Source organism: Oreochromis aureus, linkage group 7 (assembly GCF_013358895.1).
Source record: "Oreochromis aureus strain Israel breed Guangdong linkage group 7, ZZ_aureus, whole genome shotgun sequence".
In the NCBI taxonomy this organism is placed as follows: domain Eukaryota; kingdom Metazoa; phylum Chordata; class Actinopteri; order Cichliformes; family Cichlidae; genus Oreochromis; species Oreochromis aureus.
The window spans coordinates 48,270,697-48,287,502 of record NC_052948.1 but is presented as its reverse complement, the minus strand read 5'-3'; the positions used below and the strand labels follow the sequence as shown (position 1 = coordinate 48,287,502).

The window sequence follows — 16,806 nt, the reverse complement described above, 5'->3', positions numbered from 1 at the left end:
TCTATTTACCAATATAATCAAATATATTGCACATAGAAGACACACGGAAACATCTCACTTTTTGGCACAACACCGGTCCTGTTCCTTGCCACAAATATTTTTCATAAAAGTACTCTATTTGTTTCGGCGGCTGTTGAATTAACATTTTGGGACAGCAGGTGGCGGTAGTGTGCCACCCAGTTGGACCAGAGTCAGACGAAGAAGCAGCAGCAGCAGAAGACGAAGAAGAAGAAGAAGAAGGTGTCTGTGGTGACAGCACTCAACATGGCGTTCAATTTTGGCGGTGCCACGAGCAACCCAGCAGCAAGTATGGATATTCTTTAGTTAATTGGGAAATACTTGTAAGAGCTGGTAATGTGTTACATATTTCATGTCGAAGCTAAAGCTGTATTAATGCTTGTACATGAGTTATAAATAGAAATGGCAATGCTAATGGTTCACCCTCAGTTGTTACGGTGGGTTCGTCTACCGGCTAACGACAGACCTCACGTGAAAACGGAGAGCTTTTACACTTGAGTCAGTGCAACTAATGAACTGTAGTCGGATTTGTGTTCGCGTGTTTCGGTGCTAATCTGGGCTCCAATGAGACCGAGCTCTTGTGGCTAACCGTTTTGGATGCCCGTGTGTAAGCTAAAACAAGCTAAACTCACCCAGTACTTACAGCGCTCTCTCGTTGTTTGTTTGTTTCTAAAAGGCACGTCCGGGTTTTCATTCGGTTCATTTGGAGCCAAAACTACGCCATCGACAACATTTGGCTTCGGGACCCCAGCCACTACCACCACAGCCTCATCCGGATTCGGTAGTAAGTCCACAGCTCAGACCCAGATTCCTCCTTGCGGGGATTATCCTGTGCGTGGGGCATTATCATCACGTAACCGCCACCAATATGAACATAGAATGGGTTTTTTCCCAAACCCTTCTCCTCAAAGCATAACTGAGCCCACTGGGTTCCCTCAGTCTAGGGCTCAAAGGTTCTGGGTTGTTTTGTTTGTTTTAAATTGGGCATTTCTTCACCTCTCGATGCATTTTGAACACATCTACCAGTTGGTTTCTTGGGTTTCCTTTTTAAAGCTTTAACACTGGCAAACTAAGCACTCACTATATGGTGCACCTCACAGATACAGGCAGCTGCTAATCAGTCCTAAATAACAAACTAATTAAATACTCAAATGTCACTTATAAACCCAAACTGCTTGGATGGATGGTATCACACAGCAAGCCATATTATTTGTCAAAAAATTCATTTTAAAATGCTCAAAAGGGCACCAACGCTATAAACATTGTCAGGGGGTCCAGTTCATGATGAGCTTGATGAAGACCACCACCTGAAAGGCATTGGTGGTAAAGCAAGCATTCCTGGAGCTTCTCCAAGAGGTCTGGTTATTTGGATTAGCAACCAAATGTGCATTTTCTCACTGTTTAGCAAGTGGTTGTTGGCTGTTGTTGCTGTGAAATTGGTCTCAAAGAAGAATGCAGTGCTGCATTGAAAAGCCTCCTTGTGATTGCTAACAGATAAGTGGTCGCATATAGTTTGCATGGAAGATACACCAACTGCTCTCCATGCACTAGTAAAACTGCGAAAAGTGTGACACAAACTGTAAACTGGGAGTGTTCACCTTCAGAGTAAAAGTTGTATGTTTTGAAACGTATTGGTTGAAATGCTGAGGCATATGTCATTTGAGGGCAACAGAACTGCGTTTCTGGTTTGTCGCACTTTTTCCAAGTTTCACTACTACTCGACAAGTAGTTAGGTGTTTGCAGACAAGTCATCATCTTCCATAAGATGCTTTTGATGCAGCATTTTCGTTGCAACCGATTTCACTCAGTGACAGCCAGCAGTCTTCAGCAACCAATCGCCAATCAGGGAATGTCTTTTTTTTCCCCTTGCAACCAGTGGTTGCCACGTAGTTGCCAGCTAGCCTCAAAGCCTGTGTGACTGGTGTCTAAATAGGGCCTTACTAGTATTCAACACAGACAGTTACATACAGTCCAAAACTACTAGGCTGTTAATGTGGTTTTCATAGCTGAAGTTGAGCATTTTATCATGGGAGTCTGGGGATTCACTCACATCTGGGAACTGGAATTGTGGGCACTTTAGTAAACGGTCCCTTTTTAAAAAAAATTTCCTTCAGCGGTTGCTACATAGAAGTTAAAGACCCTCTTCTGCTGGCTGTTAATGTTTCGTTTTACTAACTAATGCAAAATAAAGCCATGCATATATAATGTATTATTTCTGTGTGCTTTGCCTTCATTAGCTCTAACAGCCCCTGGTTTTGGGGCAGCCACCACCACCACTGCTGCACCAGCCACAGGCTTTAGCTTTGGCTCCACCAACACTGGTAAGATGCTCATTGTTCAGACGCGTAGCTTTTCTTTTAAGACACTTGAAGACTGTTTTTACAATAAATGAGTCCGTGCTGAATCTGGCATTGTGTCATTTAATTCCATGTCATTCTCTCTTTCTCGCTGCCTGCCTGCTTTGGCTGCAGGATTTGGGGGGCTGGGAGCTGGAAACACCACGGCTGGTGGGTTTAGTTTTGGGGGGTTCGGTTTAAATGCAAACCCGGCAGCAGTCAGCTTTAATGTGGGGTGCTTTGGTACAGCAACCACCACTGGCACAATTTTCAATTTTGGTAATAGCCTGGCTAGCACAGGTAGATGACCTTTGTGAATCAGTACACTCTGTCTGTAAACTTACATTTCCATCCATTGTTTGATATCTGTGTGGATCAAGGATCGTTTTATCTTCACCTGGTGATTCATTTCATGAACACAATACATCGCTGTGATTGCATGAAGAGACAAAATGTTGAATTTTTTTACTCATTTCATTTGATTGCTGTGAAGAGTCAGTACACTTTCACCTTTGTGTAGAGGTAAATCGCTATATTGTAGTGAAATTCTCATTCTCTTATTAATGGTAGCAGTTGTGAATTCATTCTGTCATTCTCTCACCTGTTTTGTTTGTTGGTTTGCTTTTGGGGGTTTTTGTCGCCTCGTTGAGCACATTTCTTTTCTCTTCTTCTTCTTAGGCACATTCGGTGGCTTCGGAACAACAACGACAACTGCTGCTGCACCAGGGGCAACATTTAGCTTTGCTCCCCCTGCAACGGGTTAGTTATAGAGCTGGTTTGAACCCCCACTCTGCCTTATTACAGTTAAATTCATTTCAGTTTTATTTATATAGTGCAAATAAAGACCCTACCATAATAGAGATAAAACCCCAATAATCAGACGACCCCTAAGAGCAAGCACTTGTCAGTGAGAAGGAAAAACTCTTTTAACAGTACGAAATCTCAGGCAAAAGCAGACTTCGGCCGGGCCAGCCATCTGAGCTTAGGTGGTAAACATCACCTAGGCTGTGCTTACGTTTGATTTGTGCTGTGCCGCTCTACGTAATGCTTGTTTCAGTGGATTCAAACTTCAAATTAGGAAGTGTGTCATGAGTGGCAGTAGCTTACTGGAAAAGGATAGAAAATTTCCTTCATTTACTCACACCTAAAAATGCTGCTTCCTGTCGAGTTGCAAACATCAATGAAATGTTCACAATTTTATTTATTTATTTTTTTTAGATTGTTACTAGGGCTGTTCGATATAACTATATATATATTGGATGACGATATAAAAACATCTATCGTTGCATTTTACGCTATCGTTTGTTTCGTGGTGTCGCAAAATAAACTGTTTACGGCAATGTTTTTTCATTATTTTGATGGTCACTGTAGTGGCTATATTAATTTCTTAAAGTTCTCTCTTTCTCTTATATTTAATATAACAACGCTACAGACGGACAAGCGCTTGTTTTTATGCATTGTCATTAGCAACAACGACGGTAACACCACCGCATGTCCTCTTGTTTATTTTCCACATAAACCTTTCACAATAAAGCTCAAGATCCTGTTGAGACTTTTCAAAATAAACTGAATCACGTGAAAGATGCAGAGTATTTATGGATGAGAAGCAGAAAAGAGCCGTCAGGCGCTAAAAAATAAACCTTGGACTCAAACGTAAGAACAGGCTTTTCCCCGCAGCACGCCGTGTAATAAATACTCACAAAGAAAACGGCGGCCGTTACAACTTATGTCTAAAAATGTATCGTTTCATGCATCTGTTAAAACACTCGACTCCAGGTACATGACGCGCAGCTGGAAACACTTCCCGCAAGTCGAGCTGCCCGAGATTCACAGAATTTACAGAAAATGTTACATTTTTGTGATTTATATCGTTATCGGACGATAGATGTCTGAATATCGGGATATGAGATTTTGGTCATATCGCACAGCCCTAATTGTTACCACAAATTTTCTGGAACTCTTATATCACTTTTAAGGCTTCCGTTGTAAAATAACAAATGCTAAAACTGCCAAAAGTCCTTTAAATTTCTGCGGTGTCTCTCTGGCAAAGCTGGAACCATATTTCCCAAATATTTGGCATTGTTTCCTTAACTGGTTTTTCATGAGCACTTGTACTTCCTCAATCATACTTCCTCCCTGTGTTTGCACATTGTTTTGTTTTAGGAAGCCTGTTTGGTAACACGCAGAACAAAGGGTTTGGGTTCCCGACTGGGCTTAGCACAGGGACTGCTGCAGGAACGTCGGGATTTGGAACTGGAACTGGACTAGGAGCAACTAGCCTGGGTGGCTTTGGAGGCTTTAATATCCAGCAGACTCAGCAGCAGCAAGGTAAGAACCTCAATTTCCCTGCAAATAGAGGAAAAATACAAATGAAATGTATATCTGTTGAACAGAGTTAGAAGCCAGCCACAGCTATTCAGACTGATATTCTGTTAGAAACAAATTTTTTACAAAGTTCAAAACTGGTGCCAATACATTGTTGTTATAATTATGCAACTTTGGGTATCATGAAATTGGAGACATTCCACTAAATTCCACATGAATTTCTTGCATCTTTTGTTTCTAGTAAAATGTTTTTTGAATACATTTGAAGAATAAGATAAAACTAGAAAGCGAAAATTTCTGAAGAAATTTTAACTGTGTCTATGCTACTGCCCAGATCAGTTGTCCAAAGACATCAGGATGTATGTGTTTGGAGCAAAAAACTTGAGTTTTAAGCAGAGAGTCATCAGCTCAACTCCTGTGAGTGGCAGGAGGGGATGAGACACACACACTCTGCAGTTGGGGTCAGACACAGAGATGGGCAAACAGGAATTAAGCTCTGAAACAAATGATTGCCAAGAGAAAACTGTAGGTCCGATCGCAATAATTCTTTCACCGTGAGTGGCAGGAACTTCCACACTACAACATATTAAATTTTCATGCCTGTAGAGTGTATCATACTGACGTGGTGACAGTGTAAAGACACCCTTCAATGTTAAGTTTGAGCTGAAAATTGAGAGCAGTTTTAGAATGGTCGTCTATGGGGGACAGAGAGGGAGGAGGCTGCGCTTTGATGGCATTTGTGAGAAAAACGTAAATCTGATCTTGATAAGAAACACATTGGATGAAAGAAGACAACGATAGCTACATTTTGATGTATAAATTATTGATGTAGGGCAAACGGTTTGGGTGGGACAGGACGAGAAAGACAAATTTTTTCAATTATTCTCCACACTCTGGTTTTTTGGCAGTTGACAGTTGGGCGAACATTCCGTGAAAATCCCAATTTTCCTAAAACTTAAACTGCTCTTGTGAAACAACCGTAAAAGATATCGCAACGAGGATTTGGTCAATAAAAGTCCAAAATCTTGTGACCCGTTTAAAGTTTAAATGACGTTTCTACGACAAAGTATGGCCGAGCGGTAGGCCTTCAAAGTGGCCTGGGTTGGCGCCACCAAAAGTCATAGCACACCATTCCAGATCCAGCTGCACAAAATGATATAACATATGTGAAGCTTGTATCAAAACTGTGGGGTGAGTTACGTGGCGAAATTTTAGGCAGAAAAAGGAGAATAATAAGCAGCATAAATCTGTCGAATAGTAATAAGTGTGCCGTTACATAGGCACACTTGATTAAAAAAAAGAAAAGAGAAAAAAAAAGAATGTTACGTTATGTTATGACATCATCATGATGATCAAGGCATTTCATATGCCTTTGAGCTGTGAATCCTTAAATAGGGGTAAGAATCCCATACTTTCATGCAGTTTTCTTGCAACACTCAAGATTGCAGCATTCAAAGGTACGCCTGAGAAACATTTTAAAACAGTTGAATCTTTAACACAGTCACTTCAGCAACACTCCAACATGTCTCAGAGTAAACACGCTGGCTTTACTACAATGGACCACCAAAATCCAGAGCCAAATTCGGAAGAAACTCATTTCCAGCTTCCACTCAAGAGGAAGGCAGGCCCGGATTATGTTGCACAGAATTGCACAAGTGCCGACAGCTGCTTTCCACCAAAGAAAAACAGACGAATCTGTGAAGAAAAAACTGTGTTGAAAAGACAATCCAGTCAGACCTCAAAAGGCAGCAAAAACAACTCTGAGAGCTACTCTCCAGAGAGAAAGAGGAAGAGGAAGAGAATAGACACTGAGAAAAAAGAAACAGCAGTGACTCCGAGCATCCAAAAAAGTTGGACGCCAAGGTCTATCCAGCACCAAGTTGGGGAAATGGACGTTACGACCTCGAGCGATACTTTAACCTCTGAAATCGCACCAAAAAGAAAACAAAAGTCCAAAAGAAGCCATAGTGACACAGAGCATCCAAAAAAGTCCAGAACTATCGATCTCCCAGGTCAGAAAACAAACGATACGGCCTTGAGTGGTACCAGAACCTCTGAAAACACACCAAAAAAGGAAGAGAGGCCAGAAGACCAGAGAGAGAAAAACGTGTGGCTCATTGGGTCCATCGACATCAGACGAGCCGAGGGTGAAACAACAAAGATTTTCGGAGAAAATTTTGGACTTGATGCCAAAGTCCAGTGGTTTGGCGAAGGAGGAATGCGCTGGTCGGGAGTCCTTCCTCGTTTTTATGAGGAGCTATCCACACAGAGCCCACCTGACATACTGGTAATCCATGCTGGGGGCAATGATTTGGGACTTTTTTCTGCTGATGAACTTTCTTCTGTCATTGAGAAGGAATTGATGCAACTGCACACAGAGTTCCCCTCAATGACAATTGCATATTCATGCATCGGCGAGCGTCAAGTGTGGAGACATGAAAATCCAGACGAAATCAATGAGGACAGGAAGATTGTGAATGCCAGCATTAGAAAGGCTGTCGACCGCTTTGATGGAGTGGTTATTGAGAATCCGCCCTTCAAGCTTTTCAACAACTCCAACTGCTTTGGAGTTCATTTTTACACGAAAGCAAATGAAGTGTTTCTGACAAGCATCCGCACGGCCATCAAGAAAAGTCTTAAGTCACATCACTGAAAACTGACTTGAGACATTTCTTTCACAGTCCAGAAAACCATACGTTGTTCATTTTAGGCAATGTGAACAACATATAGCTAACATGTGCTCTCATTTTTCTTTTCCTCTGCCTCTCACCCCCAACCAGTCATGACAGATGGCTGCCCCTTTCTTAGCCTGGTTCTGTCAAAGGTTTCTCCCTTTTTATAAGGGAGTTTTTCCTTTCCACCGTCGCCCAGTGCTTGCTATTAAAGGGGATCATTTGAATGTTGGCGTTGATAGTTTAGAATCTAAACTAAACTAATAAACATCAAACTTCAGGTGAGGGGTTCACATAGTAGGGAGCACTACAAGAATTACAAATAAAAACATGTAATTGGCGGCTAATCAAAATAAAGAAAACAATAAAAAAAACATCTCTTACTGCTCTGTTTATTTATTTAAATGAACACTTGTACTTTTTGTCATAGAAGAATAAGAATATTAATATGAATATGAACACCAAGGCGTTTCCAGGCCAGCCAAGAGATATAATCTCTCCAGCCTGACTTGGGTCTGCCCCGGGGCCAAATGCCTGGTGGCACCCTTGCCTCCATGGGCACCTTAACTCATCACTTTTGGCGCAGAGAATGTATTTTATGATTTAATACTAGAAAGCGAAAATTTCGGAAGAAATTTTAAGTGTGCCCATGCCGCTGCTAATCAGTGTAGTTTGCCATTCATACGGCTGCTTTGGGTGCTCTTCTGAGTTTTGCCCTTTCTCCACCATGAACTATGGTAAAAACAAACACCGCTCACGCTTCACAGATGACAGCTTACAGTTTTGTGTAAAGATGAAGTTACTTCGTACAGCGCCGATTTGCAGACGCTGTGCACACAGGTTCATGAGCAGAAGTCCCATTGTACCACGGCAGAGCCGACAAAGTTTGCATGAACACGCTTTGAAGCATTACGTTATGGACCACTTTTCACACATGGTTGGTGTACCCACACAGCCAGCTGTAGCTTTTCAACTCACAGCCCGACACACACCCAAAAAACAGCCGAGAGAGCACAGACTACGCCCGAGAGGCGTGATTGCAGATGCCGCTCAGGTGGGTCCACCTCCCCTGCAGCGGCACTGCAGACCACGCCCCGCCACACACATCAAACATGTAAAATAAATATTTATGCACTTTCACATTCACTTTTTGTTTTTTGTTATTTTTACACAGTGTTCTGAATGATGAACAGTGGTCTACAGCCAATCTTGTGTATTATTATACAAACTTTGGTTGTAAGATTCAGATAACTATTTAATAAAAGCTAAATATTTTATATGAGAGTAAGAAAGAAAAGTATATCTTTGTGTTCACCTTTCTCTGTTAATGCCCTACCTGCCCCCCTGGCAAAAGCTTTGCTAGATCCGCCCCTGCACAGTTACCAGCTGTCAGCTACACAAAATAGGAGCTTGGTGTTTGTCTCTCAGAAACAGTTCATAACTTCCCTTCAACTCATTCATGTCACCTAAATTGTAAACCTGTTTCTCCATCACCAGTTCAGCTCTGATGATTCAGTAAGGACCTCTCCTGGTTTGGACCAGTCCCTTTTTCAGCTGTGGCTCCAGCAAACATCAGCTGATACTAGAAATTAAAATCAAATGAATTCTAACAACAGCTGATCAAGCTTAAACGTGCTGCTGTTGTTTAGCGCGATAAACAAACAAGAGCGAAAAGCCGATCATTGATCAGTTTCATGATTGAAGTTTCAACAGGCAGAGAATGACAGGGGAGGCTTCGTAACGACAGAATAAATCGTAATATTTTCTCTGAATGTGGGACGATTCCGTTTGTACGGCAACTCTACGAACTAACCCTTATGAATAAAATAAAGTTCGACGTTAGTAACTTAGCGCGCACACAGCTGTATAGAAACTCCCGTCGTGCTAGCTAGCACGCAGTACGATTGTAAAAGGTCAGCACAACGAAAATAAACTACACCTAAACTCGGTTTATATCTGACCCAAATAGAGTGCAGTTCGTAACTTCTTACCTGAAATTCAGTTCACCTCACACTCCTGCCTTCGGTATCCCTGATCCACGATTGAGCTCCGCGTTAGCCACCACCGGTCGATCGGCGGTCGCCTCGCCGCCTCGTATGTCTCTTTCCCCGCATGTCCTTTCTGTCACACACCGGTGGATAGCTGCCCTCGGTTGTAGCTCCGCGTTAGCCACCACCAAACAACTCAGTTATTTTTTCCACATCGACCAGCATCATCGGCCCATATAAATGAAAAATAAGTCCAGCTAAAACACAGACTCTTGGCGAGCGATCGGGTGATGAAACGAGTGTCAGCCGCCTCACTGTAAGCCAAGCCCGGGTGCTTTTTCACGAAGGGTCGCTAGCGGCGCTAGCTAGCTAGCCGGCTATCAGCAACACATAAGAGAACTGTTGCTAATATGGGATGTCTTGATAAAACGAGCAGATATTTGAAGTTTACACACCTACATTCTCGCCTGAAAATATCATAGTAATAAGTAATTAATGAGCTGTGACATGTTTTACCTCTCGTTCCCGTGGCCAGGAGGCTTGTTCGGTCAGCAGGCGGGTCAGAATCAGTCCACCCAGCTTTACCAGCAGGTCACCGCTCTGTCAGCTCCCACCTTGTTAGGAGATGAGCGTGACTCCATACTTGCCAAATGGAACCAGCTGCAGGCATACTGGGGCACAGGGAAGGGCTACTACAGCAACAACAACCCACCTGTGGAGTTCAATCAGGAGAACCCATTCTGCAGGTTCAAGGTAAAGACAGAAAGCTCAGTACAGTGTGTTTGGTTTGTTTTGCTTTGAATTTTACATTGTAGTCATGTGTATCTTGTGGTTCCTAGGCGGTGGGGTACAGCTGCATCCCGATGAGTAAGGATGAAGATGGTTTAGTAGTCTTGATTCTGAATAAAAAGGAAGCTGATGTGAGAGCTCAGCAGCAGCAGCTGGTCGAGTCCCTCCACAAGATCCTAGGAAACAACCAGACCCTCACTGTCAACGTAGAGGGTGTCAAAGCCCTGTCGAATGACCAGTAAGTCATAAATATGTGATTATTTTTCTTTTTTTGTTTTTGTTGTAGTAGTAGTAGATCACGTAGAAACACTCTTCTTGTATCTTCTGTCCTTTTTAGAACAGAGGTGATCATTTATTTGGTTGAGCGCTCTCCCAATGGCACCTCCAAGCGAATCCCAGCGAGTACCCTCTTCAGCTATCTGGAGCAGACTAATATAAAGGCCCAGCTCACTCAGATTGGAGTGGCCATGTCAGTGACACGCACAGAGCTGTCCCCAGCACAGCTCAAACAGCTGCTGCAAAATGCTCCTGCAGGTAAATGTGCATTTGGTGTGTTCTTTTCTTGTGTACAGCGGTCCCTCGTTTATCGCGGGAGTTACGTTCCAAAAAGACCTGCGATACGTGAAATCCGTGAAGTAGCCAGCTTTATTTTTCACAATTATTATAGATGTTTTAAGGCTGTAAAACCCCTCATTACACACTTTATGCACTTTTCTCAGACAGGCATGAACATTTTCACACTTTTCTATCTTGTTTAAACACTCTCAAAGTTTAAACCTTCGTAGAAAAATAAATCCAGTATTATAGAATAAAACCAAAGGCACCCGCGGTTGCCTTTGACGGTGCAAAAGGTTTCGTCGACATTGTTGTTTTGGTTGGGGAGAAAACTTACAAACATACAGTACAGCACTTCAGAGTCACACTGCTAGCGATCGAAGATTTATGTAAATTTGACAAGCTGAACGCATTCTGTACTGTATAGAAGACACGGCACGATATTGATTGACAACGCTCTACAGCCAATCAGGACGCAGAATATAAAGCGCTGTTGAAAAAAAAAACATGCAAAATTGTACACAAAAAATCCGCGAAACAGCGAGGCTGCGAAAGGTGAACCGCGTTATAGCGAGAGACCACTGTAATAGAAGAAAGTGTCATTCTTTTAAGTTGGTTGTTTTGAATAGTTGCCAATAATGTTTCTTCCTGAGCAGGAGTGGATCCTATCATTTGGGAACAGGCCAAGGTGGACAACCCTGATCCAGAGAAGTAAGTTGGTTGTGGTATTATAAGTTTTTATTATAATTAACGCAAAGTTACACTAGCTTATAAAAAGCAAGACATCCAGCTAAATAATATAATTTTATTTAACTTAGTTGAACCAATATGGAAAATGACAGATAAACATGAATCGACTCCAAGTCTTCATCAGTCTATAACAAACAGTCTGAACTATTTATCTGTTATGATAAATAATTCAAAATCTAGTCTACTACATGACCCATAGAGGGCACTAAAGTATAAGCATAAAGTCTGGGCTGACAATAAGATAACTGTTCTATATTGCAAACCATTGAGGGACCAGCAAACGCTAATAAACAGCAATACAAGAATAGAAAAAGCACACTAGCATAAACATCCATGACCCCATTTCACACATTTTTAATAAATTAGTTCATATTAGGAGAAATCTTTTTGTAAAAGCCTGAGTAGGAAAAGCTGAGGCACCAATTCCCCAGATTTGATCTAGTTCCGATAATCCATAGTTTCTAAAGTTTTTTTTTAGGGTTTGTTTTTTTTTTTTGTTTGTTTGTTTTTTTGGAGTTGTTCACATTAACTACAAGTTTAAAAAATTTAATAAAAGCTGCTGCTTCATTTTGTGTGTCTCCAGGTTGATCCCAGTGCCCATGGTAGGATTTAAGGAGCTGCTCCGCAGGCTGCAGATCCAGGAGCAGATGACTAAACAGCACCAGACCAGAGTGGATGTGAGTGTAGTACTCACTGTTCCTGCTGTTTGTGGTTTTAATTTTCCAGATTTTTTTTTTTTCCTTTTTCTCAAAGGACTCAACATGGGTGCAGTGCTGTTAGTAATGACATGAAGGTTCTGCTTTAATATGATTAGAAACACCCGTGTTTACCTGCTATTTCAGGTGGAAACGTTCTGTTAACAACAAAATCTGTTTGGAAGCAAGTATATTTATATTGTAACACTTGGTTAGGCTGACCCCAGCATGAGACACACACAGTTCTCAATTGCACTTTCAGGGGACGTTTATTTACACACTGTCCAGATCGCTCAGTTCTGCTTTGGATCTCTCTCCTGCTCAGCCCAGCTCTGCTCAGCTCTGCTCCACTGCGCTCTGTCTGTACTGCTACCCCCAGGCCCCTGCAGCTACTGCAATAGGAGAAAGTGTGATTAGTATGATGAAAATCAGCTGTGTCGGCCAGCCTCCCTTGGCACTGTCGGCTGATGATTGCTCCACCCCTCCCTGCAGCTGAGCCACAAACCACACTCCACCACATACATATGTATATCATAGGACATTTCAAACTAAACTAGAACATGAGTTATAAATAATGTTATAAATGTCAAAGTTCTCTTCACTCTGTTAAACGCTGCTTCTAAATGAGTCACATTAGTATCTGTTGTAGCGAGTGGACCTTCAAGTTGCATAGAGGTATTAGCCACACTGCTTTAATCAGGAAGAGAAAGGAGCAACAGAAACACCTGGATCTTTTTAACCTAAATTTCCTGGCAAAGCCACTTAGTCAAAGTCACGGCCAAGCACAGGAGAGACGGCTACATAACTCTAAAGAAGTACTAAATTTAAGCTACCCTGTGATTTACAGTCAGCTCTAATATCTGTGCAGATTGAGCATCCTTGCCAGGTCAGGTTTGGCATTTTTCTCTGTTGTCCATGGCTCCTGCATTCAAATAATAAATTAATTTTGCTCCAGTTGAAACTTTTTCCAGGTCTTTTTGCATTCGGGCATGAAATTTTGGATGTGTGAAGACCTCTAATATCAAACATGTGCTTGTTATCAGTTTTAAAAAAGCATAAAGTACTTGCAATCAAAATAAATTCTTGAAATGTCAAAGCTTCATCCTCACTGTTTTCAACCATGCATGTGTGGACTTGCAGATTATCTCCAATGACATCAGTGAACTGCAAAAGAACCAAGCGACCACAGTGGCAAAGATCGCCCAGTACAAGAGGAAGTTGATGGATCTATCTCACCGAGTGCTGCAGGTAGCTGTCTCACTTTTTTTATAAGCCATTCAGACATCCTTGCATCTCTGTTAAACTCTAAGCTCAAAATTCACTGTTTATATAAATAAAAATAATATAAGTGTGGGAATTGAAAAGTAGAACTTTGTTTTGCATGAAATAAACTGATGTCATATCTGAATGAATGCCTCAGCTGTCTAAAGCTTTCCCTTCACTACTTTATCAAAGTTTTTTTTCTTTTTTCCTTCCATATTTATCTCTCCTCCTTTGTTTTCCTTGGAAGGTGTTGATCAAACAGGAGATCCAGCGAAAAAGTGGCTATGCTATCCAAGTGGACGAGGAGCACCTCAGGGTGCAGCTGGACACCATTCAGTCTGAACTCAATGCCCCCACACAGTTCAAGGCAAGTGTGTTGAAACTGTGGCTGCACAGTGAGATGTGTCAAACAATTAGAGTTGCTATGAAATATTTTTGTAATCAGGTATTCTATCAATTCTCTATTGACTAATTGAGTAATCGGATAAATACTTTTGTCTTAATGAGCCAATGGAAATTATTCAAAAGGGGGGAAAAAGACTCATACCATCAGCAGGGCCTGGTCACAGGACCTCGGGGACATATGGGTGCAGAAGCCCTGTGAAATAACCTGGTGCCTGTCCATGAAGAGCTCTCAAAGAATCTTAAATTGCACTCTGGAATAAACTTGAAGCCAGTGTAGCTGCATCAAGATTGGAGTCGCATGTGAAAACTTGGAGGATTTTGTCAGAAGCCTGGCAACAGCATTTTGAACAATGTGCAACAGTTGTGGGGAGGTTTTGCTAAGACGTGTGTGTATAGTGCATTGCTGTATTCCAATCGTGACGAAACAAAAGCATGAATAATCATTTCGAGTTTGGGACGTGACACAATGGAGCTTCATCTGTTAGCTTAGTTTCTCTTAGCTGAGTGCTACAAAGAAACAATGCAAAGATTTTTCACTGAGAATATTTTTGTAAAGTTTTTCAAGTTACTTGATGAATCATTGCAGCCCTAAAATGAATAAACAGTTCTTAGCAGCTGATAGACGTCAAACATTTGTTTGTTTTTTACAGTGTTTGTTCTGTCTTTGTCTTCCAGGGTCGGTTAAATGAATTAATGTCCCAAATCCGGATGCAGAACCACTTTGGAGCTGTGAGATCAGAAGAGCGTTACAGTGTGGACGCAGACCTCCTCAGAGAAATCAGACAGGTGAGTCGGAATTCTAGCACCTCTGACCTGCAGTTGTTGTGCAGGCATTCCCATCATGTGTTCAGTGATTCCGGAAACTCAGCCCAGGACTTAAAAAAAACACTAAGAAGGAGAACATTAAAGTAACTTTTGAGTCTTCCGATACCAAGTTGCAACAAGCAGAAAGACTTATCATGATGGTAACATCCCGTCAGGGTTCTCACCCACCTTTCTTTATGCGGGTAATCTCTGAGGTGCTGACAGCGAAAGACAGAAGTAATCACTTTTGCACAGGAGCGTTTTTTCTTATTGCAAATAAGTGTAACATTGTAAAAACATTAGCTTCAAGGTCTGTCTCAGAGCTTCTGTGTTATTACTGGTGGCTCCAAACTGAGGAAGACTGCTCTAAACTTGTGGATGAAGGCTGAGACAGCTTGTTTAAGTTGTCTTCTCCCAGTAACTGAAACACTGTCTCCTTTTCTCTCTCTTTCAGCACTTAAAACAGCAGCAGGAAGGTTTAAGTCATTTGATCAGTGTCATCAAAGATGACTTGGAAGACATCAAACTTATAGAGCACGGGCTGAGCGACAGCGGACACATGAGAGGAGGCATCCTCAGCTGAGTCTGCCCCACCAACCTGCACATGCTCAGACACACAATCCTCCAAAAAAAATGGTGCCTCGGCCATTTAATTTAGAGGTAATCTGCACTGTAGTTCCCCGATAACCCCAGTGATATCTGAACCTGCCTGCTCAGATGATCATTTTGACTAGAATGTGCCTTTAAGTCCCCACGCGGACAGGTTTATCATTTGCCCCACTTTCTGTACCAGGTAAACACTGACTGGTTAATCTGTGCTTTCTCAACTGACAGAGCCCTAATGGAAAAGACTCAACAAAGTCTAATAATAGCTGGGATCCCTTATGTCAAATCAGATTATAATTATAAGACTACAAATGTGACTGGCATGTAAACAAGTTGTGTATGTCACCAGTGAAGACATTGTAAATACATGTTTGTATTTCTTTTTTCTTTTTTTATTCTCCTAGAATGTTAATAAATTTCATTTATTGGAAAAATTAAAGCACAGTGAACTTGCATCTCTTACACACATACTTTAAACAATGGCTAGTTTCCCTATTAATCTATTTAATTTATTCTTGTAAGTCCACCTATTTTGTGATTTGAGCATTTTCATTGTTTTGGTGCAAATATAGAAACACCTGACGGTCCTTCTTTAGCTCTTCAGGCCAGCCCTTTCCAACATCTCATCAAAGCAGGGCTTGAGTTGATAGGATTTATGTCTCGGATTCACATCCCTGCCGAGATGAAAGACTGATTGGCAGTTGAACTTATTAGGCAGCTTTCATGCAGATTACATCCCCTCATCTAACTTCTACTTCAGTAGCTGGCAAAGAGCCAAACATCTGAATTCTCCAGACCCGGCAGCCTTTGCCTCTTTCCTTTCTTATTGTAAATATTTAATACCTATTATTTGTCATTATCTGTTCATCTGCCTGTAAATATTTTTGGGAAAAAGTCCACATACACTACGTTGCCAAAACTATGTGAGCCACCCACACATTACACATAACAGCCACAGGAGCTTTTTATGATATCCCCTTCTAAATGGAGTTTCCCCACCATTGCTATGAAAACCATTCCCATTCTTCTGGGAATTCTTTTTGCAAGATTTTCACCCAGAAGAACATTTGTGAGGCCGGACACTGATAAGAGATAAGAGTGCTTGGATTGCAGTCTCCGTTCTACTTTCTCCCAAAGGTGTTCAGTGGGGTTTGAGGTCAAAGATCTATGTGGACCAGTCAAATTCTTTCATATCTAATTTATCAAACCAGGCCTTTATGGACCTTATTTTGTGCACTGAAGCATAGTCATACCTTAGTCCTTCCATGGCTAAGCAGCTGCATGCTAGTCTTACATCTCCAAGAAGTAGCATACAGCTTTTATACTGATGTTAATCCAAGAGGAGGTTTAAAATTGTGCAGTTATTGAGTGCATAGAGGGATGGTAGCATTTACACTTGTAGCAATGAGACTTAAAAAAACACCTGAATTCAAAGATTAAGAGGTGCAATTAAGCAGCTTTCATGCAGATTACATCCCCACATCTAACTTCTACTTCAGTACCTGGCAAAGAGCCTGCGTCTGTATAGTGTATCACAGCTGTTATCACTAACAGAAACTGAGGTCAAGAAAATTATGACACATCTGTGGGCTGCATCTGC

At 41.6% G+C, this 16,806-nt stretch overlaps 1 protein-coding gene across 2 annotated transcripts; it reads left to right on the top strand.

Annotated features, from left to right (window-relative positions):
* Positions 1–156: 156 nt before the first annotated feature.
* nup54 (nucleoporin 54) lies at positions 157–15,645 on the top strand. Of its 2 annotated transcripts, XM_031754552.2 has the most exons (14): positions 157–307; positions 695–802; positions 2,256–2,339; positions 3,033–3,113; positions 4,518–4,682; positions 9,875–10,092; positions 10,179–10,366; positions 10,466–10,662; positions 11,340–11,394; positions 12,017–12,110; positions 13,269–13,376; positions 13,639–13,758; positions 14,472–14,582; positions 15,055–15,645. In XM_031754552.2, the coding sequence occupies exons 1-14, from the start codon at positions 265–267 to the stop codon at positions 15,181–15,183; spliced, it is 1,701 nt and encodes a 566-aa protein (XP_031610412.1). In that variant the 5' UTR covers positions 157–264; the 3' UTR covers positions 15,184–15,645. The 2 variants fall into 2 exon arrangements, with proteins under 2 accessions (XP_031610412.1, XP_039470938.1); XM_039615004.1 differs by lacking the exon at positions 2,256–2,339 and having other exon boundaries at positions 15,055–15,191.
* Positions 15,646–16,806: the final 1,161 nt, after the last annotated feature.